Below are 27992 nucleotides of genomic sequence, written 5' to 3'. Positions count from 1 at the left end.
TGAGATTTTAAAAGATGTGCTCTAAATTGCCAAATGGAAATATCATTAAATATAGTGTTACAAAACATTACAAAACAATGTATGCACACTTGCTATGTGTCTGTACTTTCAATAGGAGCATTTGTAAAGAGCCTCTGTGTCTATTTTTAAATGCGGACCTCACAGTAACCCTCCCAAATAGATTTGTATCAGATTTTTGTGGTTCCCAATGAAAGTATTTCCATCTCTGTGTACACAGTATGTGTTTACAGCCATGCTGCATATTGCATACATGCATTGACTTCAGACAGCATAAAGGCTCCCTGGTCAGTATCGTACTCTATGTGACAACAATTTCTCTATTTAAAATTCTGGACTGAGTATTACATTAAGACATTTTGCGTCTCTTATATGCCCTTACTTTTTATGGAAAGTCGTTTTTCGGATTTACTCAATTTGGATCGGTCCAAATGGCAAATTTCAGATTTCATTCTCATCTTAAAGTGAAAACTGACAAAATAAGTCAAAGTAGCTGTATGTTTTGACATGTTATATGTAGGGTTTTGTTGATGTGCAGTGTACATTTAGGTCACAGCTGGAATCAGAAAATATTTTTGTTTCAATATGCTGCCAGATATTATTTCCATTAAAGGCCTAATCTGGAACACGTTGAAACACTGAAACGCTGAAACACAGAAAATGCTGAAACACTTCCTATTTTCAAATCCAGACTAAAAACATATCTATTTGCCGCTGCTTTTAATTGAGCTGTTCATACTCACACTGCAGTATGCCTTTTATTCATGTATTCTGTACCTGCTGTGTTTATTTATTTGATTATCTTCGCTTTTTCTATGCCTGTTTTTAAATGCCATTTAATAATGTGTTTATGCTGTATTTATTCTTAAATGTCTTTTGTTTTTATTTTGTAAAGCACTTTGAATTGTCGCGTGCTGAAAGGTGCTATATAAATAAAATTGCCTTGCCTTGCCTTACTCAGAACCATCGTTTTAATTATGTCAAAACAGAACGTGTTTCAGTTTATTTCCATAGACTAAATAGTTTTTCCGGGATATTGTTTCTTCAAGAGTAGCTTATGTGTGCCGCAACCGAGCATGCGTGCAGCAGAGGGTCATGAACAATAGCTGAGCTAACAAAGGCACAAAGAATGGACATTGAAGGTCTGTGTGCCAGTCCTACAGCTGAATAACAAAGGAAGAGAGAGTGGAAAGCTCTTAGTCAGCAGCAAAACTAAACAGACAAGAGGAAACACATGGTGTGTGTACAAGGAATTATTTATTATCATAGTGTGAATACTTCAGACTTCTTTATAGATAGTTGTCACTCACGTTCAACAGGACATTGGTATTGTACACAGTATTTCTGTAAACATAGTCCAGGAAAGCCAGTGTGTATTCAACCACATTCAGTGACAAAGTAGCCCGGGGTTACGCTGAAGAATATTTCTTCTAAATAGTTCATCTTTAGCTATACATCAAACACCATGTTATGACTGTGGACAGATACGCTTAAAATACTTTACATTCACGTTTTGTTATAAACAATTTGATAAATATAAGATTATACATAACAAAAGAATATATTTTGTATATCTTCTTATATATTCCACATATATTTGATTTTTTTTTCTTTGTGGCTTTATTCCTTTCAGTCAGGGTCTCTTATGATTCATGGCTCGAATTCAACTTCATTCCAATAAATAAAAAAACATTCTGAAAGGAACATAATGGCACTTTTTTGGTGGTGAAAAAGTGTAATATCAGAAAATACGTTTCAAATGAATAAGAGATGTTATAATGCACTTGATCTAATATACAGTGCATTCAAAGAGGAATTGTTATTCCTTTGTGTACTGTTCACTAAAAGTATACTGTATGGTCGGAAACAAAATCCCAACAAACACACAGTATCTTTCTCTCACTCTTTCTCGCTGTGTTTCTTCGGAGCAAAAGCCACAAATACTCTTCAGAAGCGCTGAACATTTAAAACATTTAAAAAAGTAAAAGTCACACAACAATAAAAAAAATTGTAACAGTTACGCCATTTGTTTTGCTGATTTTCTTCCCCTTCAGTTAGCAGCCAGGCTACCCAGTTCAGCCTTAGTCACTTCTTTGAGATTAACTGGTTATGTGTGTTTAGCCTTTCAAATAACTGACAATAAAAAATCTATGCTAAGGAGCTTCAACTTCATGCACTGTTGACACCCAGCTCTTCAGTAGATATCAAAGGACTGGGTCAAATCAATAGAGCCATTCAAAAACTACACAACTTGACTTTTTTCCTGTATGGACTGAAAGAAACATGGAGTGTCTCGCTTGATAAGGCACTGACACAGATAAGCCACTCTGCCAGGAGAATGGCAAGAACAGAGACTCTCTTCAAACTAAAAGTAATCATAAATAATGAAAGAAAACAACATTTGGGTTACCTGTATTATAATTCACAGGATATTGTGATGGTTTTGGTTTTAAATTTGACTTTCTGTCCCTTCCAGGAGATGATACTCACATCACATATATGTCCAGTTATGATTCATTAAAAGAATATTAAAACGATAGGCCTATAACAGTACATTGTCCCCCTGGGGTGCCCTTCTCTTATACTCTGAAGGGGTTGAATGGTAAAAAGCCTAACTCTGAAAACAAAGGGCGTGAAGCTACTGTTTACAACTAATTCCTTGGGTGGTGTAGGGAGAAGAGGCAGGCTGCTGAGAGAGGATGGAGCCTGGTGCTTTTCTTGTCTGTCCGACCACTGGTGGCACACAGGAACTCCAAACACCAAATGTGAGGATGGATGAGGGAATTCTGGGTATTTGTCATCAGATGGCCAACCAATGCTTGAGCTGCGAAACAGAAGACAGTTTTGGGTCAGTTTTGCAACTCGTGTAAAATATATTCTATTTATTATATTCAAATTATTCTATCGTTTACTTCTTCTTTTTTTCCTACTTACTGAGGCCTCTTGTGTTTTCAAGTTTTCAAGGCTTTTATTGTCATGTGTGCATAGCTACGGTGTAGATATGACAATGCACATCTTAGGTGACAGGCCCCTCCAACACAATAACAGATAAATAGTACAAGTATAATGCTTATAATGTCAATTAGTATAATATTAGTATTATCCCCATTAGTTTTTTTAAAAGGCCTACACCCTAGGTGTCATCTCTGTTAATTGTGATGCATTCTAAGTCAACACATAAAGCACTTCACAAACAACTCCATGTGTCCATATCCAGATTAATTGTAGCCATTAAACCAGTTCAAATTAACACCCTTAATGAAAAGCACAAACATTTGCCCTTACTGTGAACTGCCGTATATTTCCCTCAGCGACCAAATGGTGTTCATGCTCTGGAGTGATGCAATAAGCTATTCTCTGCAACAAAAAAAGCAAATAGGACACATTATTTTCCAACATTTTCATAAATACATACATACAAGACACTCTTTAATTATTATACATTCTTGTATCTTGTATTTATTTCTTATTTGATCCTTAAGTCTTGCTTTCTAAGTGACTTTACACTTTGGCATGTTGTTAGAGGAGACACGTACTAGATGAGATACAAGAGGTAATGCAATTGAATGTAACATCTGGCTATAATAACAGTCATTATGGGCTTGATCTCTGAAAGAAATATTCAATTACATTTTGAAAGCTGTGAGGGATTATGGGATCCGTATTAAGAACTTCAGAGATGTTTATTCTGGTTAATATGAGAAGCAGACAGACACCACTTGATAGGTGTTGACAGGAGTTTTCGGCAAGAATGTGTATCCTGAGAACCTGAGACGAATCTTAAATCCTGAGTTCCAACGGGAAATGCCAACGGGATGTGAGGATTGTAAAAGTAGAGTGAAGCAGACACTGTTTGTCTCCTGAAGGATGAAAGTATCTCTCGGGTGCTTTGATGATTGCGATCATAAACTCTCAATGCTTTGAAGCGATCACTTCATCTGAAACTGTTCTCACGGTGTCATCGAGTCGAGAGAGGAAAGTTATCTCCTTAATCAGAAGGTTTTGTCCAGGTTTTATTGCACAGAAGAACATACAGTGCGTCCTTTAGTTGCAAGCCTATTTATTGCCAGTACACTGTGTTTTATTCTACTTTATTTATACCGTACACAATGTTCCGATAAGGGTCATTGTGTGCCTCCACTGTTCATCCTGGCAATCATTTCAGTCTTTTTGTTTAACCCTGTGTGACGAACATGTTACTCACCTGTTTGAATGTTCCAGATACGCTGAGGAATTTATAAATGGCATAACAGGGGACAAACATCATGGAGGACATGGCCACACCCCAGCCAACTACGTTAGACCAGTAAGGGAAGACGTAGTCGTCATACTTCAGGCCTGACGAGGTCACTGCACTGGCTATTACAACAAACTGTGAAGAGAGAAGAGAGAAGGGGGGAAAGGAAAAGATACATAGGAGAAGGTTACATCTAATCTTCTATTATTGTCCTAATGTGCAATGTCTCTTCATTAAAGGGACAGCGTGTGATGCTTCAAGTGACTTGTTTTGAGGTACAAATTATTGTCACTGTATAGCCTACAGCAGATTGAGGTCGACACACCCTTTTTTAAGTACTCACGGACGGTGAGTATGGTGGATATCAATATCATTTTGAATGCCTTAATGTGCCATGAGACAAGTTGTTATCTTTATGTGCTTCAAAGCCACCAGACTCCTATGACAAAAACACAAATTTGACCTTGCTTGTCTATTTATGCCTCGATCAGTCAATCAGTTTGTGTTGGATTGGATTCACGAATAATCGTATTATAGCACAAAAACACTGACCAATCAAGGCAGCGGTAGACCAGCAACTATACTGTAATTTAAGAAGTAAAATGTAAGTTTTTTTCAATGGAGTATGGTGGCTTTAGTGAGTACATAGGTAGTCTCATTGCAATGTAAAGTGGTGAAAGTATCCCCACTGTATTACAATACAGTGTACACATAGATTTTATTTGATAGACCCTTCTTTCAGGTGGCTACAATATGTTTTTTGTGGACGGGTAGTACCTCATACAACCCCTCTTCAAGCAATCCAAACTATGCCTTTCATTTGATTGCAGCAAATCCATTGATGCTGCGAGATGAAGTAGAACATCATTTGTTGTGTGTCTCTTATGTTAAAGTACAATGGCTTACGGTAAAAATGTTCTCTTAACAGAGAGGACACATGTCATTGTCGTGCTCCATTAAGTTGGCAATTTCAAAAAGGTAAATGTTCTCATTTCGAGTACAAAAGCATGTTCAATGGGGCAGTACTAAATATATCTGTAAATAATGGATTTTTTTTTGTTACTATTGTCCTTTTTTTCTCACAATGAGGAATGACCAATTCTCCTGAATTACATCATTTGTTACTACACACTTCCACAGTTGTGCAGAGGAGGGTGTAGACAGCCATCTGTATTGAAGGAAGCACATGACTGTGTCCACCCCCGCTCCCCTGGACAGGACACAACCACGTGCTTCCTCTAATGCACGTTGAGTTTATTTCACCTGCAAGTGAAGGACTCGCCAGGAGGAGCACTGTCCATTGTTGCACCCTGTGGTCAAGCTTTCCCCCCCCCAACCTATTACAGTACGCTATTGATTCTTATAAGTGTTTACATTTTGATTCCTTTGGTAAATTAGGGCATCACAAACCATATGTATTGGATGCAGGAGTGCTGTTGTGTCATTTATGTCATTCATTATTCATCTGAATTTGTCTTTGGTCTAGGATCAAACAGTATGAAACAGCCACATGAAAAAACTCTACTGTTTTTATTCGCTCACCAGCAGAAAAGCTGGGCTGACAAACTTCCAGCACAGCCTCCAGTAAAGACCTGGCTTGAAGCCCATCATCCGCTCAATATCTTCACTGAAGCGGTCCACACCTGGAGTAAACATGAAAGGTTACGGAGTAAAGGTTAATGTGGTGAGTAAAGTAAAAACATTCAATCAATGTAGGAGCAGCAGGCTCTTAGTGCAAAGTTTGCAATCTCACTGGACAGAATGAGGCAACACAACACAACACACAATGTCTATACAGTACTATTGTTATCCTGGTTCGACAAGCATTTCTGGTTTATTGTTCTGCCCTAGTTTCACAATTTTACATTATTTTTCCATATTTACTTTGTGTATTTTACCTCGGTATATCTAAGTGTCTACAGATGGCAACGAGATGGACTACGCCTGATAGGTTAGATACTGTTTGCCGGCTGATGTGTGTCTTTACAGATACAATCTCATGACTTGTGCTTTGTTTTATGCCATAGGGGATTTATTTCATTATTGTGTCTTATGGTAATTAGTTATATATGTATAAATGTAATTATAAAGTTGCCATTCTCTAAGATTGATCGAGGACTTGTTTAATCTTCTGGAAAAGGTACACTAAGTAAATTGTGGAACTCTGAGACATAATTTTCTGATAACATTTCAGCCTTTTTAGGGTTCACAATTGTTGCTTTGCTGAACCTAAAAACAGATATCTACTAACTTGACCTTCTGCCTCTTTTTTTCACGTAAAATCATTTTTTCCATGTACATTTTCCTGTCATTTTACAAGTTTCACTTTGTTAGATTATGGCAAGACACTGAGCGAATGGGTTAGTGGATAAGACGTTTCAGTTTTTTCTTGCTTATTCTATTGTCATTTTGTAAAAGTGAGCTGTGCTGCTAATGTCATTTTCTAATGGAATAAAAATACATAATTTAAATGGAGAAATCGTGGGGTAAAAAAGTACTGTAGAGTTTCATACCGTAAAACCATGACACTCCAATGGCCTCGATCAGAACAGCAAACAGTATAGAGGTCCCCGCTGCATACTTATCTAACAGGGTCAGCACGTAGATCCCACCCTACAGAGGAAGAAAGAGGAAGAGAAAGTTAAGTGTGTGTGTGTGTGTGTGTGTGTGTGTGTGTGTGTGTGTGTGTGTGTGTGTGTGTGTGTGTGTGTGTGTGTGTGTGTGTGTGTGTGTGTGTGTACATCTTCCTCTTTGAAGAGAAGTACACCCTTGTGTGCATCAATGACCTCTCAGACTTAAAACTGTATAAGCTTGTTTTTCCGTTGGAGGCGACTTAACGTGCACTTTGAAGAGTCGACATGTGAGCGAAGAAAAGCCTCACCTTGATGGAGATGGGATTTCATGTGCATCAGAGCTTATGTACAATAAATCCTTGATGTGTATTCAGGGTGGAACAATGGATATCTTGTGCCGTGGAACTATTGGAAAGGCATCATTCACTACAAATAATTTTCTTCATTTGTAAAGACAAGAAACCATGTGAATCAGTAACATAAAAGCTTTCTGTCTCGATGTCTGTTTTTTCTGGTATTGATAAGCGTTTCTTCTTAGGTCTGATGCCATTTGAATGAAAGGGAAATTAAAATGTCCTCCAGGATACAGCTTCAATTGAATTGTAATTAGTCATCTTGTCTCATGCAATAGTATTTAGGATCTTTCCATTGAAAGAGTTCTGTGATATTTTACTGAAACTTTCCTGTGACGACATCAAATCATCGGACATGAAAACTTTCTCACGGGAAACAGAGACTTGACGTTTAAAGCTCTCAATTACCACCCTTCAGACTCCACAGACCAATATTACTTAGGTATACCACCCAACTGAAGTTGTTTAAAACAAATATTTTTACAGTGTCATAGTGCAGCATTAGAAGTCATTTTTTTTAAATCCCTTTCCATTGGGATTAGCCTTAGATTGTGAACACAGACAAAAATATGTGTTGTTGTCTGTTTTTGTTCTGTGGTTTTTGCTGTGTTTTTTCTTCAGCTTAGTTCTTAGTACTATATCATCTTATGACTGTTGAAAATAAAAATATGGAACATAAAAATGTATTTGTGCATGGTTGGAAGGATTGCCAATCCTGCATTTGAAAGAAAAAGTAAGCTGCAGGGATTTGGTTTAATGCGGGGTTATGACAAGTACTTCCTAAGTATTGAGTGTGAATGTCTCTTTGAAATCTGATACTTACATTGGTGATGCAGAGGAGAGCAACCAGGAACGTTCCAAAGGCCGTGGCGAAGGTGAAGACCTTTCTGTTCCTCTTGAGGAACTTAAAGTCGTCCGACAGGCCTGTGATCACCGCCTCCATGCCGCCCATCTGGTGGACACAAAAAGAGAGGGACATAAAAAACAGAATACAAATATTGCACCATTGAAAGTGTTTTAAAATGGAAACCTTTCCTTGACTTTGACTTGAGGATTTCAGTCAATTGTGCCTTCTTGATATTAAACATAACAAAAACAGAACTGATCATTTTGTAAGAACTGCACAAGTCTGCTTTAGTATGCTGTTATACTACTCTAATGTTTTATGTCATATATCCATGGGAAATGTTTATTCTTTACAGTGGTATGTTGCAATATCCAAACAAACTTACTTTTAATTGGGCAATTCTGTAATTACAATATCCTATACTTTAGACAAAATTGAATACAATAAAACGTCATAACCAACCAGGGCTGGAAATGTGTCTTTATTCCTTTACTTTAGCAAAATGATGACGTAAAGGCAAAGGCACAGACCTGTTACAATAAAATAAAAAACGTTCACAGTCAATTTCAGTTTGTAATACTGACCTGCTCCTTATCTGATCTAGTGATTAATGATCGAGACGATAAGTTAATTGCTTAGAGACATTCACCGACAGATAACAGGAGATTAAAGCCTCCCTTTGATTCAGCGCCTTGAGTCATAGGACAGATGTTTTGTTAAATTACTTTCAGCTTTTGAAATGTCAAAGAAGTATATATTTTTCAGACCGTTTATTGGGAATCCCAGTTGGAAGTGAGAGGCAATTTGAGGTAAATTGTGATTTCAGCGAGGCACAAGAGCAGCATGTAAGCTTTCTGACATCGAATTCAAACTGACACATATACGGTTTATATACACAGCACTTTACAACCACATCATATAGTTACTTAGTTATATTCACCATTAACCAGTGTCCCTGCTATTGTATTTGCGCTAACCCTAACCCTGTGCTACCAAGTTTTGAACTTGCATAATCATTTCTACTTCTGATCCTAAGAATATGATTGAGTTTGAAAGAACATCCATAACATTAATCTGTTTGCAACTTACTAATTATTTATCTAATATCATATTCCAATTACTTGTATATAGACTGTTCTTGCACTATTTATATTCTATTTTATTTGTATTTACTTGCACTTTTATGTGTTTATTGTGTTGCACTGTTGGAGGAGCTTGTGACCTAAGATTTTCATTGACATATCTACACTGTAGTGATGTTCAAAGGACAATAAAAGCCTTGAATCTTGATTCTATAAAGACAGAAAGGTAGCAGTGTGGACTCACCGAGCTGTCAATGCCCAGAGTCAGCAGCATTATGAAGAACACAATAGCCCAAAACGTCGAGCCAGGCAGAGTAGAGATCGCCTCGGGGTAGATGATAAACACCAGTCCTGCCCCTGTGCACACACAGAGAAACATGCACACACAACAGTTATGATTTCTGCTGAAAAGTTAAACTTAAGTTCCATGACCAAATTATTTAATCATTTAATCATAGCAAGTGCGAAAAAGAAATACAAGATATACTTGCAGAATTACATCATAATACAGTATTAAACCAGGCAGTGAAGGAGTTTTGAGATTAACAACTGGAAATTGTACAAACACCAATAACAACATCTATTTTTCATGAAATAACATGTATTTGTATGTGCAATACAAACAGTTTATTTATATATATAGATATAGATAAAGATATATAGATTGAAAGCAGAGAAATTATGACCATTAGTACTGCTACTACTACTGGAAGCCGAATCTCGGGACCGGAGAAAGTGGAGCAATATTCTCGCCACGCCAAGCAATAGCCTAGAACAAGTAACCTCGTAAGCCATTCTACTGATGCTGGACAGTTTTTCAGTGGGTGCACAATAAACGGCAACATACTAATTAATATAAATAAATAGCCAAATAATGGATCAACGCTCTCTGTCTAATATGTTCGCTAGCTGTTAGTGTTGTTGCATAGCAACCATCTCGCACTATGTTTCGTGCAGAAGGCAACGGAGGGACTATTTTATTTTGAACATCATTATTTACTAATAAAAACTATTTAAATTAGAGTGTGTATTTTTCTTTCATATTGCCACACTTGGTAACCGTTTTATAATAGTAATAGCTCACTTCAGGCCGTGATATATGGTCATTATATCACAGCCGATATGACTATTATAGCCTATTATAGCCTGTCGTGAACTATTGCTTAATTAATTCCAGAAAAAACCTGACATACTAAAAGCCGACCACTTTTGATTGGTTCACAATAAAAACGTTAAATATTGTTGCCATATCTGACACCAGCCCTTACCCTCTGTTGCCACATCTTCTATGTTCACTCCATGTTTATAAGCCATGTATCCGAGCACAGAGAAGATGGCAAACCCTGATAAGAAACTAGTGACGCAGTTCACAGTGCTGGTCAGGAGAGCGTCCCTGGAGAAAGAAAACAACACAAGATCAGAAATATGTTCAAAAGTTTCTACACATGTTCATCTCCCTTCCCTTAACCCGAAAACTGTCCGACGTACATCATCCACGTTATCACAATGCTGTGTTTTAACTTTGGCTAGAGTTAACTTTAATTCTTTTTTCTGAGGGACTAAGTGTCGTTTTATAAAAAGACATAAAGCCAGTTTTATTCCTCTGACTCACAATGTAAAGTCTTAAAGGGGCCATGTGTCACTTGATATCTTTCAAGTTGTACATGGCTTGATCATCTGCAAAACACTGCGTCTCAGGGGTGATATTCAGGTTAATGAGAAGCTTTTGTTCTCCGCTGCTTCGAGTGAGCTGCTCTGTGTTTACAAACCTGAGCTTATCGGACAAACTAAACACGGTCAACTTAACCATGGCTATCTCCAAAGCTGAGAAAGCAGAAATCTTTCAATAAAGCTTATTCTCCCTGGTGACTCTCCATCTAAAGAATACCTTCCTTTGTCTTCCTGTGCAGGCTGTGATGGAACTATTTAAAGTGTATTAATTGGTATTCAACACAGTATTCACATCACTGTGCCTCACTTAAGAGCATGCATATGACACTAATACATGATTTCAGACGTAAAATATGTACACAACCCTGATGAGACAAATAAGTGATGAGGTAAATTAGTAAAAGAGAAAGGAATATGTGTCTTTTTAACATCCGAAAACGTTTCCAAGTCATTAGCACTGTTATTTTAATACATATATCATAATTAGCTTAACATACTATTACAAGATGTAGATGTCAAGTACATTCGAGAAAGTTGGACTTTTTCAAGTCATTGTTTATTAGAAAATCTTTAGTTATTATAGGCCTAACTGAATTCAGAATATATCATGGAGATAAACCAGATGAGGCATTTCAACAGGTCAAGGGATCATTTGAAAGGGAGCATTTCATGTAAAAAAGAAACAAAGATTTGTCAGAAGACTGCGTCGTTGTCTTGTACTTTTCTGATCGCTTTTGAGGTTTTCCTTGAATCCCTGAGTTTTATATCTCACACAGGTGATTGTTATGGAGAACAGACTGCTACACTCACTGCACCATACAGTGCCTAATGCAGAGTTCCTCCATCTGTTTGGGCATTCAAACAAAAGTCTGTGTTTCGTGGAAGTCTTTCTAAAAGCACCGGCTCTTCCGGGCTTCTGCCATTCACCTATAGTTCAGATTTGCTCGTTTGCTGCATAATGCAAATCCCAGCTGCCAGCAGTGCACCACATCTCGAAATAGGACATAAAAAGGAAGGAAGGCAGAAGGCCCCATTGGAAGAAGAAGGTGCAGGAAATGAGAGCGGACAGAAGAGGAGGGGGTCTATAATGCTTAGAGCAGTTGTTTAGCTTATAGGAGCCCCTGTGATTTACATTTCACATGTGGGAAAATAGTGAAATGTAATTGATGAGAACCGTTTTACTTTAAGATAGCTGTACTTTAGCGGCAGGATCATGCTTTGATTTACGTGAAGCTTCACTGAGATATTTTTTGTCTTCTAGTGAGGTATATTTACAACCATTCAAGGTTAAACTTCTATTTTTCCAACAGCGTCTGCCTCCAACCTCCCCCATGTGGAAAAAGATAAGCTCACTATCTCGTGCCTGCTTTTTCTGAAGAAGAGCAGCAGTATGACAAACCCAGTCAACATTCAGCCTTTGGCTATTATCAAGAAACCTTTCCTGGCCTGCACTTTATCTGTCCTGTTAACACCTGGCCATTCGGGTCAGATGTACAGATTAGCATCATCTCTGCTGCTCAGTGATCCAGTTACATGCAAGAAAACAGCTTGAAGCGAGCAGGATGTTATGTTACTGTGGGCTTGTTTTGGACAAATCATAAATAACATATGCAGACTCTTACCTGTAGCAGTTGTTGTCAAATTTGTTATAACTGGCAAAAGCAATGAGCACCCCAAAGCCTGCTCCCAGTGAGTAGAATATCTGGGTGGCAGCATCAATCCACACCTATGGCACAGAGAACAAATCCTTTAAACTCCTACAGTGTAATAAATCCACAACGACTCTGACGTAAGTATTACTCCCAGAGAAGAACATCAATGGAAAGATCTGAAGTCCCAATTCAATAAGAATAACATAACACTGATGGTCTCTTCACTATTGAAACCTGGAACAACAGACTGAAAACAATAATCATTTTAACCATGGAGACCCATTCATAGTCTCTCCAAAAAAGCAGTCTCTGACCTCCAGATTGTTGAGCCGCTTCAAGTCTATGCTGAGGTAGGCCTTGATGCCATCCTTGGCTCCAGGTAGAGTTATGCCTCGGATCAGCAAGACAACAAGGACAATGTAGGGCATGGTAGCTGTGATGTACACCACCTGAATACACACACAAACAGATAAAAGCGTGAAAGCACAAAATATTAATGTTTTCGTTCACCAAACAGACACAGAATTACTGACAGTACTCCTTAAAAAGGTTCAAAATCCCTCTCCTACTATCTTTCTGAGTTAAAGTGCTAGGCTAACACAGCAGAGAAAAAAACAGTACATACGTCATGTAAAACTATAGGATAACAAACATTGTGTTTGCAACTTAAATCATAGTGTTTTCAACCTTTTCTGGCATGGGTGAAAGTAACTGCAGTATACACAGGGCCGTCCCTCCCTACAGGCAGATCATGCAGACTGCGAGGGGCCTCACCTCGCGGAGGGGGCCTCATCTTGCAGAGGGGGCCTCATCTTGCGGAGGGAGCCTCAACTGCACGGTTTTGCCGCTGCGAGGCTCCACTAGCAACCTCCCCCCCCCCCGTCGAACAGAGCGCCTCATCATCTAACTTTGTGTGGGGCCTCAAGTTGGCCAGGGACGGCCCTGAGTATACATAACGCATTCAATGTAAAGGGGAGGACAGTCTCCAGTTGTCAGAATGTTTATTGCTGCCTCTTGACCTTTTGACTCAGTAACAACCATTTACAGTGAGCTGCTTTACAAGATTTCTGTGTAATGTCTGTGTTATGCAATCACAGCTACAAATTGTAGGTGTCATAAAATGCAAGGGTTGTATATAGTTAAATAAACAAAGGTAAAAATGGAGAAAGCAACATTTGGTGGTCCAGGCCTGTACCTTCCCTGAGGATTTGACACCTTTCCACAGGCTGAAGTAGAGGATGAAGAGCACCACCACCAGACACAGAGTCAGCTCCCAGCGGGGCAGGCCAAGGTCCTGGATACCCCTACTCTCATGGAGATGCAGCACACCCCGTCTGCAGAAAGACAAAACACACACAAAACTGAAAAATGTGTACTGTATCATTATCTCCAGGGGATATATTTGAATTATTATATACTGTTGTCAACTCGGACGATTTGATGTGAAGTCCTTATTCTATGGTGTGTTTTCAACGGTGTAACGGCATCAGGGCCCAGACACTTACACCATACGTATGCAGAAAGGGGCAATTATGGCTTTTGGCAATAATTCATGGGTCAAAGACAACATCAGGAATGATAATACATGACCAGTGAAAAGAGAAACAGAAAAATCTATTCAAATATGGAAAGAGAAGTAAGGCTTATTATTGGAGTGAGCATTACATTGACAAGAACAAGAGCACCAAAGATATACAGTACAAGGTCACGAGGTTTACGAGGAAACAGTGGAGCTGCAGAAACCTTCCTGGACAGTATAAGGAGAAATGGATTTGAGAAGGCAGGGGTACGAGGGGGAATACGGAGCTATCATGAGTGGAGTCTATTCAGGTAGGCCTGGATCGTGGACATTGAAAGCTTGCTAAATATGCACACTGTGCTGCAGTGCTTTCACTAAAATAGCCCTCATCAGCACAGAGAGAGAAAAAAAACAGGACAAAGCTACAACCCTGAAGAAGCAGATGGAAACACTCCACTTTGTTTTTCGAGTGCTTCTCCAAACAAAAGTACTGGAAAGTGTGAATGCAATGTCAAAGTTGCTGCAGGCGAAAGATGTAGAAATCCAACAATCAGCCAGCCTCCTGAAAACCATTCAGGTCCTATCTGCATACTGAGACGATTGTTACCAGGTCCAGAGAACACTCTATTGCTGAGAACACACAGTAAGTTTGTGGAAGTTTTGCAGAAGAAACTCCATTGCAATAAACTTTGTTAGGATGACAGGCTCAGGGACGGCAAGAGTCATTTCAGGATTAATGTATTCAACTTTGGCCTTCAATATCACCCATTTATCACAGAGGTTTTCCCTCAATGTGGGAAACGACTAATCTGTTTCAGGCCATCCATTCTAGCACACTGAACAGGACTCAGGATGATGTACTCAGGATGCTCGCACAGAGCCTTGTCGACAACTATGGCAGGGGTTTATCCGCAAGTTTCTCTGGCCAATTCCTCAAACACAATATAAAATATGAACTGGAATATGAAATATGAACAGCAATGTCCTTTTGTTGGCCAAAAGGATATTGCTAAAATGCTTATTATAGATGGAGGATCATTTAATGATTGCTTAATGAAGTTTGCACTGCAATGCTGTTAACATTAACACTTAAATTACATGTCAAAATAAAGTGATAAAGTCCTAATAAAGGAGCAGCATGAGACAAGAAAGACCCAATGGATCGGCCATAATCTCATCAAGGGCCATAACTTTGGATTTTAAAAGAATGGTTAATGACTTTGCTGAGCCTATAAGAAGAACGTCTATTGGTTGATCTGTATAGCCTATAGGCTTCTGCTTGTAATGGATCAGAGTTCATGTTCAAATGAATGGTTTACTGTCGTCCAATACATTTGACCAACAAGAATGTGATGATAAAAGATGATCCAAGTGGTTGTGTGATCAGGGGGTTTCATCTGTAATGCTGTTTTGCCAGAATGTCAAGTTATACAAGAGTTATTATTAGTAGTAGACCAAAAAGGTAGATAGATATGTCACTATGTGTACAGACGTCCATTTTCACTTGTCACTTTAACTTATTCCGTACTTTATAACTTAGATGACCAAATATGTACATATGCTGACAGTTATTTTACAGTTATTTTACTCTTATTTTTACTCATCTCCTATAGTCTTTTATTATTATTATCATTTAAATTTTTTCTTGATTTTATTTATTTTTGATTTTATTAATCTGTGTAAATCTATGCTTTTTTCACGCTTACCCTGTTGCTGCTTTGTACAACTGAATTTCCCCTCAGGGATTAATAAAGGTTCATCTTATCTTATACGGTGCAGGGTTTTCTTCATGGCTATTTGTTCTGTCTGCATTTACATCCTGATGAGCATAACTTTGCATTTATCTGGATTCATGTCCTTTGATTTTTGTTAGAATCTCTTGAGTGCCATCAAATATTAAAGACGTTTTATTAGCAGATCATGATGTGAGGCTTACGGTCTTGTTAGATTAAAGCACTGATGGATTCCTGTTCATATTACAGTCCATTGTTCTGCTCAAAGGCTTGTCGCTGTTTGTGATGGCTTCTCCTTAATGACATAATGATCAGTTGTCTGCTTTTAGCGGGAAAGACCTTTAGCAGCAAGGCCTGTGACAGTCATGTTTAGCTGTTGTATGGTACGTTATTTTGATTGGCTACATCTAACAATTTTTTGACATGTTTTTGTCAAACAGGCCCACTCAGTCACAGCCCACGCTGTAGGTGTCTGACTTGGAGTTTGAAGATAAAGTATTTCCAATATGTTACATCCACATCTCCCAAGTCTATCATTGGCAAAACAATTGTCAACGAAGATTAAATATATTTTACATACAGTATATCCATCTTGGTGAAAACTTGGTCAAACTGGATGATACATCTGTTTACTGGCTTTTAATGTATTTACTATGTGTCTCTTTAACTCTCTCTGAACCTGACATGTAATACTTTTGAAAGCTTTGGCATTGTTTGGCTTTTATAAGCCATTATCCTTGGGCTAAACATTTACTGTCAGATCAAGATTTAAATGTGTTGTTGATCCCTAACTAAACAAAGATAATATATTTCATAAATGTCTTAATATTGTTTCCAGCTGCGAGCTTAGTCTTTGAATGTCTGCTTCGAGTAGTTTTGAGGAAGTGTACAACTTCATGGTCAAATCCATGTGATGTATCACAGTTGTTGTTGTTATTGTTGTTGTTGTTGCCACTTGGTCAGAAGTTGCTTTCAGTATGATATCCTGACAGTAAAAAGACTTAATACACAAGAATGTTTAAAATCAAAAGTTGTGGTCTATGCTTATTTGTTTCATCTAGAGAGTAACATATAATTAGTATCAATCTGTTGTTGTGCATACATTAAGTATCTGGAGTCACGATGTGTAAACATTTTTTTTTAAAACAAGTAGGTGGCTAGCCTAACTGTGTCAAAAGTGAAAGACAAAAGCTGACAAACATCGTCTGTCCCTACACCCACACGCCAACATCTTAACTGGGTTGTTTGCGTCTGACAATTTCAATCAATCTAACATTCACGCCCACCACACAGAGTGACTGGCCTGAAGATGAGAAAGTTGGTGTACAAGCTTTACACAATAATGTATACTACTTTGGATGTGTACAACTAAGTGCAACACAAAACATTCCTTCAAGAAAAGTAAAAAAAGCCACCATGCCAGCTCACATAGTGCCTTTGCGTGTGGATTCTCTGAGCAACAACAACTTTCCCTTCAAGTATGCCAGATAACATGCCTTACAAACTATATTGGCCAGCCTCATTGTCTAATTGATGCAGTCAGGTTTGGTACCATATAATTGGTAATTATTTGTCGTTTTCAGCAACATTTAGATTCCATTTCCAATTGGTAACATGGTTCAAAATCGTTGGATCTACTGTTGTTCACAAATACTGGGTAAGATCTGTTCCAATGCATTACAATTCTATGGGAAATTGCTCTGTAAAGTAGTGTCTCAGCAGGCCTCAGCCTCAGCAGACAGAAACATCTGTCGGTGAAGATAAGACTCCTTATGGGCAATCAAGTGACCAACAACAAAGCGCAATGACTGTCTGAGGGGCGAGGACTGTGGTTTCATCTTTACTGTAGATCACCTGCGTCTAATAATAATAATTCCTTACTATAGCTATTATAGCGCTTTTCCAGATGCTCAAAGCGCTTTACAAATACACATTACACATATCATACATGCAATGGTCACCACTGTGGACAATACCCACAGGAGCAAGTTCAGGTGAAGTGTCTTGCCCAAGGACACAACGGCTTTACAGACGCAGCACAGCGCACTGCGCCACACCGTCCATCTTCATGCCTCGAAGTCATCGAGGCGCTTTTACAAGTACACATTGATATCATACATCTACTGTGGACAATACCCACAGGAGCAAATCCGGGTGAAGTGTCTTGCCCAAGGACACAACGGCCTGACGCAGTGGCGGCAGGAGCGGGTTTCGAACTGGAGTTGATGATCAGATGCACAGACCACTGCGCCACCCACCTGTCTACTGACAGAGAACAGGAACATCTAGCTGCAGGACACCAGCATACACACAGTGTCCCTTAAGGAACAATGTGTACTTGTGTGGGTATCAAAATCCTGCTGTAAAATATATAAAAGCACCTTTGTTCCTTTTACATTTGTCCTTAAACTTTCCTCAAAAGAGATTCAATTAAGTTGGCATGTGATGTTATGGGTTGATAAACAGGGGAACTGGATTTGGATCTTGCTTATGTAACGGCTCGAGACAAAACACGCGATTAGGAACACGCAAACCGAAGTCTGTACTGAAGGGACCAAAGATCTGTGAAACTTGTCTTCTACATGTTTCTTATCTTTGGCTGATAATGAATCCAAAGCTATAAGGTCTTTGGGGACGCAGATAGTGGCGTGAAGACTTCAGTTTATTTGGAGGGAGGAATTTAGAGTCATGTCTCTGTCCTGGAGGCTTCGTGTTGGTGATGTGTTGTAATGCCTGAAGGCCTCCTTGTACATCTGATAGTATTGATAGTGCTCTGCCAGTAAACGCTCACTATAACATCAATCCAGGTCCCTTTGGCCCAGTTACTCTAAACACATTTACTCTTATCGTCACTCAGCGAGCTGGTTATGCTGCTATCCTTACACTCAATGTCGCTCTCTGTATACTTCAGGCTGGCGTGTAGCCTGGTCATAATGTGGGTTAAGGAATGAGAAATAGGGCATATAAAAATCAAGGTCTACAGACGTGACGACCAAAACAAAGCGGAGGGGGTTTGTCTAAATTAAGCACGATTTAAGTGGTTAATTACAAAAGTCCTGTACTTGTTATTTTGAATGTAATTCTTCCAACAAATAGGTTCGATTTCATGTGAGATTAAAGTGAAGAGGATTGTTTCTTAAGTGTCCGTGTAATTAGATCTTTGTTTTTAAATGAGGGCAATTTATCAAGTGTAGTTATCCTTGAAATGAAATCAGATGTGGTTGCCTCAGGCTAAATCTAAAGAGAAATTATATGGGAAGCTGATAATAAAATGAGCTGGTCTTGTCGTTGCTGATAAAATAGTAAGATATTGATACTGACAAACATTATGGCTTCGAGTGGTGACACCTGCCAGCAGGGAGACTAACACATTGCAATGGGAGCAAAATCATCCATGAATGCCAAACTCAAGCAGATTAGATAGAATTATGAATCTCTACTTTGTGTAAAAAATATGTCGAGATTTGTCAGCCTTTGGTTTAGATATTTGCAACCGACCAAAGAGACCAGGTTATGATTTAAAAGAACTAGAGACCAATTTGTGATGGGATCACACAAGACGCAACGCCCAATTAGGCCAAAGGTGTAAAAATGGCATTTCCTACTGGCCTACTTCCAGCGTCCTTGATAAGACCAAACCAATTTTTGATATCGTCATTCAATTCGATCTCAACGAAACACCCGTAATGTTTTGTGCATCTTGCAAGGTTTTGGAGCAATAGTGGTGACAAAATCCATCCACAGCCAGATAGACATAACACTGGGCAAAGTGGTGTGTAGGGGTAGTTCCACTTCAGCAGGTGTCACTAGCATCACATGTTGCCATGTTGACACACAAAGTACAGCCACTTAGCACATGTGAAGGTGGGCTGGAAGATGACTGTCATAGATGGCAAGAGGTTATCATCATTTAAATACGGGATGACAAACAACTCGACTGGAAGTCAATCATTATGAGGCTCTTGTTGGTACACATCACACGTGTTAGAAAATAGAGATTGTCTGAGAACTTCACATCTTTTAATAATTCCCTCGTCCTGCCAATCTCAGCTTGGAGTGGACTGATTGTCAGTTACAGAAAGTTGCGCAAAAGTTTGAGGGGAGGTTGTTTTAAAGGCGATTAGAGCATTATTAGCATTCTAACCTTATCAACTCAAAGCCCATCCCTACAGCTTAGTGATGTATTGTTTCTGCACGTGTAGTACAGAGAACTGTTGCTGTGGTGGGGGATTCACTTTTGGATGTTTTTTTGTTCTCTTGAGACAGCACACATTATTAAATTAATCACAGAGAAATGCCAAGAACTCTCGTTTCCAGGTCAGATTTTTTGTCTGAAGCCATGTTTTCTTGGCTGTCCTCTTTCGATCCACATCATTCAAACAAGACCTGTCACATGATGTCATACCATCTGTTCCTCTCAGCTTCAATGGTTTGGACTGTACTTGCTTTTAATGCTACATATAGCAGCATAGTTTAAACCTGAACTTGTATTAGGTAAATGTAGAGAATATATGTAGGGTTACTGAGTGAACGCCTGTAATTATGGGATCGAGGTAGTGAAAAAGCCTTTAGTTTGAATGATATTGTTTTTGGGTTTAACTGAATTCTCAAATTAGGGATATATACTGTATATTCTAAACATGCAAAGGAAAAGAAGCAAGAAAGTATTTTAGATTAGATTTTTTAGTATTGTTAGATTCGTCATTTCCATCAAACAAAAACAAACATTTAGGCCGCTCTAATCAATATTACTATTTTAACAAAGGATCCAATGACTAAATGTATGTAAAAAGTGTCAATATGTCAGTGTTGTGCTAAAGAAAAGATCCACTAACAAAGCTTTAATGAAAAACTAAACCAGATGAGATACACTTTATTAGCACCCTCAGCATGGTTGTATGTGACAATTCATTTTAAAAGTGTAATAGTAATACTGGTTACTGTTTTGAGCACCTTGGCTCGTGGTGTAGAGTCTGTCAAGTTTAGTTATTTACGCTCATGATAGCTGACGACAGTAGGCTCAAGAGGACATAGAAGAGTTTAGGAGGTGAAGCAAGAGACTGTTGACTCAGTTGGCCTCCCTTTCTCACGCTGAGTCTTGGCATTGCTCATATCTCGCCGTAAGCAGGAGGAGTTATTGTCCCCTGCTGAGCCGAACCCCATGCAGGATCTGTCTCGAAGTGTCTACTGAAGTTTTCCTTTGAGTTAGGAGTAGCCATCCAGCTGGAGCATACTGTTTATACTTCTGATTTGAAAGACAGCCAGTGATAGTGATTAAATAAACACACTATGGTAGTGGAACTTTCACAAGCTCAATGATTTGACGGGATGCATGCTCAATGTATTCTGTGCGTCACGCTTAGCATGTGTCTGCTCTACTGTCCAAGTCCCTTCACACACTTCCTCTGGGCCGCACAGTCATTCTTCACAGAAGCTAAGGGAAGAGCTGGCTGGCTTTGAAGTATAAACAGATGGAGCTTTTTCATGCACTTCAAAGAGTTTATGTAAACACATTTATAGTGAAAACATTTATGGTTGCATTCAGTGATTACCCCCCTCTTTGTGTGGATTCTGGTGCATTTGTTGCATGGGGATATCATGAGATTTAGCGTGCCGCTGATGGTTGTCAGCAAAGCTGTATCAGATATAAGTGTCAAGATGAAAGAAAAGTCAACAAATGAACTAAGCAAACATAGATGGCTTTTTGGATACAGTAGCTGTATTTACATGCAGATGTTATCTTATTGCAATCGTAAATGTAGTCTTAACAAATAATTAAATAGTAGCATATATCCATGTAGCCTTTTGACATTCACCAAATAGCTTCTTGTGATGTGTTTTATGCCATTCATTTGTTTTGAGGGAATTTCATTGGTATGATGCTTTAACAGGATATTACTGCTGATTCGTGATAAAGTCCGGTTTTCCAAAAAGGTCACCTATTATGCAAAATTCACTTTTCATGTCTTTTATACATAACCATGTGTCCCCTCTGTGGAAAGAGATTCTGAAAGTTTCAGGAAAAAAGATTAGCTCACTTTTTGTCCTGATCCATTCATAAAAACCTGTCTGAAAATGAGCTGATCAAATTTTGGCCACTTTATGATGTCATAACGATGTTTTGGCTTGTGTAACCTTTGGCCTATAACCAACCAAGGTAACCCTTTTCCTACGGTTGTATTACATGTTAATCATGCAATGGGCCGTACAGTAAAATGAATGACTCTGAAATCACTCACTCATAAAACTCTGCTGCCGGGGTCATCTTGTACTTGGCGTAGGACCCGTTGCCAAGGAGGGACCCGTTGACGGCTTTGGGGTCCGTGCAGTTCAGGCTGTTCCAGATGTTTCCACATAACAGCCACGGCAGATCCCTGGTCATGGAGGAGTACAGGTAGTAGAGGGACCAGGCGATGATGACATTGTAGTAGAAGCCAACATACAGGGCTATGATGATCACAGTGTAGCCCACACCTGAGGAACACAGAGGTATTAGTGAGGAGGAACAAAAACATTTCTTACAGTCACAAAGTGCAAGTTCACCTAAAGGTCACCTATTATGCAAAATAGCAAACTGAAGTGGACCACAGGTGCAACATTTAGATGAATTTAGATGTTATAGTCAGTATTCTGAGAATAAAGTAATATTTGTATTGTAAACTATTTCTGAGTTCTTGAATGCTTTTGGAATTTTTCCTTTTTTTGCTGTTATAAAGAATACAACGTTGCCTACAGTTAATTGTTGTCGGTATACTTAAACAACTGAAGCATTGACTTTAATGAAATGTTTTATGTCAACACATTTCACATCACTGTAATAGGTTAGTTGAAAGCAATAATATTAAGTTGAATCTATTTAAACTTAAGAGTATTCTTTCATTAAAGTCAATGCTTCAGTGTTTTCAGTGTATATTGTTGCAATTTTTTTCCTTTAATCTGACGCCTTGTGCTCCTTACGACATACGACTGAAGAAAAGGTCGTCTACCGATCGGAGGGTCTGCGGTTCAATCCCAAGCCCCTGCAGTCCACATGTCATTGGGCAAGATACTTAACCCCAGATCAAAGTGTATGTAAGTCTCTTAGGTTAAAAGTACAGGCTAAAAAACATGTAATATAATGTTTTCAGTCCGATTCACAGTCATATCATCACCATGAGGTAGGTACACATATCTTTCCCTCAGCAGTGAAGGGAACATTCACATCGTAATTTATCAAACTTACTATTCACACATTTTCACTGAGAGCTGCTATTCATCATTTGGCACAAGTAAATGATGGGATGAGTGGTTGTTTTTGTCTCCACTGGAATGTTATATCTTCACGTGAAGACGGAGAAGCCGTTAATCTATCATCCACTCATCTCCCTCCTCGGTGCTGAAGCCAATACAATCAGTGAGTGGTGGTTCAATGTGTGTGTGTGAGTGCAGACTCACCCGGGTACTTATCTGACAGCGTTTTCAACGTGACACTTAAAATAATAACAATCTGTTGTTTAAACCATCACACTTCTAAGAAGAAGTCAGGCTGGTGTGCATCTGTAAAACGCAGCAAGGTTTGCTTTACTCATTTCTCAAGTCGACATTTGAAAACAATAGACAGGGGTATAAGGTTGAAAGGGATCATGAACATACAGAGAGGTGAAACGGAGAAAGAGGTGGAGATACAGAGAGATTAGTCACAAGTGACACTTCTGAACCTTTGAAGATTAAAGGACAAGAACAAAGGGATGCAATTAAAGGGCAAGACACTGAAGAGAAGCAAAGAAAAGGAGGATGACTGCTTTATGCAGCACTGTTTAAGAGGTTAGACAGGCAGGTTCACATGTGTGTTACAGCTCACCTTTAAAGGCAGGGCAAATCTTCCAAACTGTAGCTGCCCCTTCCCTGTTGTACTGGCCCAAGGCAAGCTCCATGTAGAACAATGGCATCCCCGCAATGACCAGGAAAAGAACGTACGGGATCAAAAAGGCACCTGGAAAGAGAAATAATTACATTTCATGCTTACATGTCGTATGTATTTTTATTAATGTTGTCAAAATTATCGCGTTAATGGCGGTAATTAATTTTTTGAATTAATTGCATTAAAATATTTAACGCATTTAACGCATGTGCAGAATGGCCCGCCCCATACGTGCCACCAGTGGCAGCGCCAGGGTATGGCTGGGGTAGGCTACACCCATACCAAGAAATGGCTTAGCCCCACCATGAAAAATGATGTTAAAGTAAGCAAAATAAAGTCCGCCAACTCGCGGAGTAAATTGCACAGACAAGCAGTTATAGTAAGATTGATTTCAGTAGCCACTTGTCTGGAAATACCGAAGACCAGAAACGGTTTTGAAAACTTTTGTCACGTAGTGATCGTCTTCTCAATAGAACATCGTTGATAATGTCTTCTGGCCAATCAGAATCAAGATAACGGCGTGGTGTTGTTGCAGGAAGTCTCGACGGAGAATACTTTTGCTGTAGTACAGGGGTGCACATAACTGGTACGCAGGTTATGTGCGTAATCTGAAATGCGTACTTGTGTCACAGAGCGCATTTGCGTACCGACGTACTTGTGAAGCTTTTCCAGAAGGCAGTTAGATCACCGGACGACAGAGTCGGTCTCCGTGTGCACAGACAGGGCTGCTGTTAACGTCGGTCTGTACAACGGAATTGTGCCAAAACTACGCCAACTGGCTGCTGAGGGAGACTCCCCCCCTTCACTGGAGAACTGTGCTAAAACAGCTGATCACAACGTTCACACTCTGTGGTCACGAAGTACTCCACTAGCCGCCGCCCGTCGACTTTCCTGAAGTAGGCCTACTCCCCCGTTGATAGAAATCAACAAGTAATGAATTAAGACCCCACGGTTTGATGATTGATAGGTGCTCTCTTTCATTTTGACACACAGAAAAATGTTACAATAAACATGTTAAATGGATATATCCGCCTTATTTCATTTATCTTTCCATTCCCACAACAATATACATAAATAAATGGCATATTTTGGACATAGTTCGAATGGTGATTAATTATGATTAATTAATTTTTAAGCTGTGATTAATCTGATTAAAAATGTTAATCGTTTGACAGCCCTAATGTTTATTTAATCGCTCATATGTCTTTTGTTTTGCTTACAGTAAAACACTGATATAGGATAGGTGTATAATGAGGATATGAATGCTATACTAAAGTGGTGGTTTGGGGACTTGACATTGTTGGAAAAAACAACGGAAGCAGGAAGGCTTAAAGCTATTTTCATGCTGTGCCTCAGTTGACTGTCCACCAACAAGGAAATGACCCCCTGTAATTTAATTGTTCTGGACACTGTCCATCACAAATGACACATTATCTACACTAATGAATACATTTAGCTGAGGGCCAGTATGATTGACAGGCCAGAGGTGGAGCTAACCCTGTGGGCACAACATGTTGATTTTGGCCATGTGAGTGGACACATATGAGCCCTCTGTTGATGGTGAAACAATACAAGACAATCTTTCATTGATTCAACTATATACACCCTCTTCCTCTCACTGTGGTGCAGCTGCACTGAAAGTGGCACAACATTAAAGCAACTTTAAAATGCATCCATCCATTCAACTGCTTGTTTACAGTGTCATTGGGGCTGGAGCCGATCCCAGTTTACAAGGTGCCACTTGAAAATAACAACATAGTTAATTTATTATGACCGTTTTCGTCATATTTTTTAACACATGAAAGAAACACAGAAATAGAAACACTTCAAAACCACCTGTTACTTTTCCCCGCCTCACTACTGTGCACCTTAGTTTTTAAGGGTGGTTATTTCTTAACCAAAGATCCAGGCACCTATATTTGTAAGCTGTATTATTTATATGTGTGGATACATTGGGAGTTGTAAAAAAATAAATAAAATGAATCTGGCGAGCCATCATCACTTTCAACTCTCTGACTGTTTCTATGTGCAGGCCTTGATGAAATGAGGAATGTCCTTCTTCATGTAAGCTACAGTAAATTCACTTCCACATCAATACACTTGGGACTATTAGAAAGTTAATCAAACAAGATTAAAGGAACTAGAGTTGGAACAACAACATGTTAAAATACCTTAACTCTGAATCTAAATCCAAAGAGATTAACAAGTAATTGCATTGTCAACACATTTGCATTTTTGAAAGATTTCAAAGTAAAAATTAGAGGTGCTTTGCCTGATCCCTAAATAAGAGAACACCAATGAAGAAAAACTCCTATCATTTCACTGGAGGGGCTGATAATAACTTGTGTTACTTCAAGGACTTCTTACATTAATCAAAATTGTGTGACCTCTTCGAAATGTTGAAGCATCTCAACAGATAACAAAAACATGGTGTACTCACCTCCTCCATTCTTGTAGCACAAATAGGGAAATCTCCAAACATTGGCCAGGTCCACCGCGAAGCCAATAACCGACAGGAGAAAGTCCATTTTCTTGCCCCAAGTTTCTCGTTCCTCCTCGGTGGCTCCGGGGGGACCTGCGAGGTGGCCAGGGGAGGGGATGATGGAGGAACTGGTGTACTGGACGCCATTCTGGTCCTTCACCAGTATCAGTTCTACCTCCCTTTTCTCCACATTGCACTGCTTCAGCGGGGCCACCGATGAGAGCTTGTGTTCTGGCACAACCTGGATATTCATCTTCTCCCCGGTGCTCTCGCAGCACCCTGCGGGTACTTGCAGAGCTCAGGGTCTGAGTCGATGCGCTTAAGGTTGGAAATCCCGCGGACAGCAGCTGGATAAGCGATAATTCGCCACCCAAACTTGAGTTGATACCCCCGCATACATTTGCTGGAGAAGAGGGAAGAGAAACAGAGTTTGGAGAGGTTTGATGTGTGTGCGTAAAGTTTAAGTACAGAGAGAAATACAAGTGAGGCAAGGGGTTAGGTTAAATTATTCCTCAAAAGTAAGACCGTGGTATGAATACACGAAAAGCATTAAGATGAAACGTTGTTTTTGTGGTCTGATGCACAGCTATAGCAGGTGAACTATACTTCAGAGCTGTTGCCTCTCCATGCGCGCAGAGCATAAAGCGCGCTAAACAGTCAATCAAACAACAACCTACAAATAAGCATCATAATGAGAAATACAAATCGTTATTTGAATATATCACCGTTGCTAAATAAAGGTCTGCAGTTGAAAGGATGTCCTCCGTACTTGGTGAATCTAGGGACACTTCTCCATGACCCGATGCTGCTGTTGTCCAGATGCATCTGAAGGAAGACTGCCCATTCTGAAGGAACTATAAGACTCGCCTTCTCCAGCAGGGACGACATACAAAACCGAGCTTTTAAATCGGTTTCCTATCTCTCTTCCACGTGATGTTTTTTAATTGAACACTTTCTCTCCAGTTTCATGCGGATCTGGTAGGATAGTTTTTTTTTTTTTTTTGTCAGAACTCAAGTTCCCATAAACTTGTGCATCCACTTCAGACCTGCAAGGGCAACAATCATCAGGGACAATATTGGTATTACCATTAATCCGCGTAAACATAATATGATATTTAATAAAGAACTTATTCTTGTTAAAAACACTTTATAAAGGATGGACGTGGGCGTCTATTTTAAGAAGAATTTGTCAAGAGCAGAATAAAAAGACATATCCTGTCTTTGCTTTTCAGACTGGCATAGATATATAATTTACCAAGAGACATGAGCATTTTACCTTCAGAATTATCTTAGTGCTTGCATTTCAGGTCCAACAAAACTTTTTGTAATGTTTTAATTTTGACTTTATCTGTTTCTTCTCTGTACTAAACATATTGAATTACGGTTTTCTAAGAAGCCATGAAAGCACTGTGTTCCATGTGTAATTCAATTCTACAGCAGCTTTAGCCAGGGGCAATGATTTTTATTAGATATGGTTGATCAGTTCATCCCATTAAAGTCAATGAATGTCCTCTTTGCTCTCCATTGCTTGTTTTATAAAACCCTAATAGGTTTGGTTTTGGGCGTTTTGTTTGAGAAGATTGAATAACTGCAGTGATGGTAAAGCAAAGGACCAGGTAACAAGGAAGGATAATGTGTTATTACTGTTGTCTTCTCTTGAATTAGTTATATTCTTTTGCACTTTGTTTTGTATTGCCAGGTATCTGTCAAGAATCACCACGTTTTTTGTGTTAACATCATGATAGTGTTTGATGGTTGGTGTCTTTCTAAACATGTGTGATGGTGTAAGACCGGGTTTTCTAATCATTTTAATGTGCAGCAGCATAGTTTGATCCTCCCTTAAAAGTAACTCACAGATGTATAGCAGATTGAGAATAAACTATAAAAAGTACCAATCATCATGATTTAAAGACGTGCAGTTACAT

At 39.1% G+C, this 27992-nt stretch overlaps 1 protein-coding gene across 2 annotated transcripts; it reads right to left on the bottom strand.

The window, feature by feature from the left end:
* Positions 1–1256: 1256 nt before the first annotated feature.
* On the bottom strand, positions 1257–26929 carry slc6a2 (solute carrier family 6 member 2). Of its 2 annotated transcripts, XR_004569446.1 has the most exons (16): positions 26793–26929; positions 26026–26470; positions 23526–23657; positions 21925–22159; positions 13629–13767; positions 12748–12882; positions 12404–12507; positions 10379–10503; positions 9355–9467; positions 8005–8133; positions 6769–6868; positions 5798–5898; positions 4223–4390; positions 3304–3375; positions 2710–2842; positions 1257–2658 (listed from the first exon to the last, which is right to left on the bottom strand). XR_004569446.1 is itself a non-coding variant. In XM_034220888.1 (15 exons), exons 2-15 carry the CDS (start codon positions 26318–26320, stop codon positions 2819–2821), a joined length of 1872 nt encoding a protein of 623 aa, XP_034076779.1. In that variant the 5' UTR covers positions 26321–26470; positions 26793–26929; the 3' UTR covers positions 1257–2818. The 2 variants fall into 2 exon arrangements, 1 of the variants encoding a protein (XP_034076779.1); XM_034220888.1 differs by having other exon boundaries at positions 1257–2842.
* Positions 26930–27992: the final 1063 nt, after the last annotated feature.

The sequence above is a fragment of the Gymnodraco acuticeps genome, unplaced genomic scaffold (assembly GCF_902827175.1).
Source record: "Gymnodraco acuticeps unplaced genomic scaffold, fGymAcu1.1, whole genome shotgun sequence".
NCBI classification, from domain to species: Eukaryota; Metazoa; Chordata; class Actinopteri; order Perciformes; family Bathydraconidae; genus Gymnodraco; species Gymnodraco acuticeps.
Note: the sequence above shows the minus strand (reverse complement) of the source record. Positions and strands in the feature narration are given on the sequence as shown.

Bases quoted from the DNA above. Each gene is read 5' to 3' on its own strand.
- slc6a2 (XM_034220888.1), bottom strand. From the start codon at position 26,320: ATGAATATCCAGGTTGTGCCAGAACACAAGCTCTCATCGGTGGCCCCG. The intron at 22,160-23,525 runs GTGAGCTGTAAC...TGTGTTCCTCAG, and splicing joins GATTTGCCCTGCCTTTAAAG to GTGTGGGCTACACTGTGATC. The intron at 4,391-5,797 runs GTGAGCGAATAA...CTCTCTTCACAG, and splicing joins TCAGCCCAGCTTTTCTGCTG to TTTGTTGTAATAGCCAGTGC.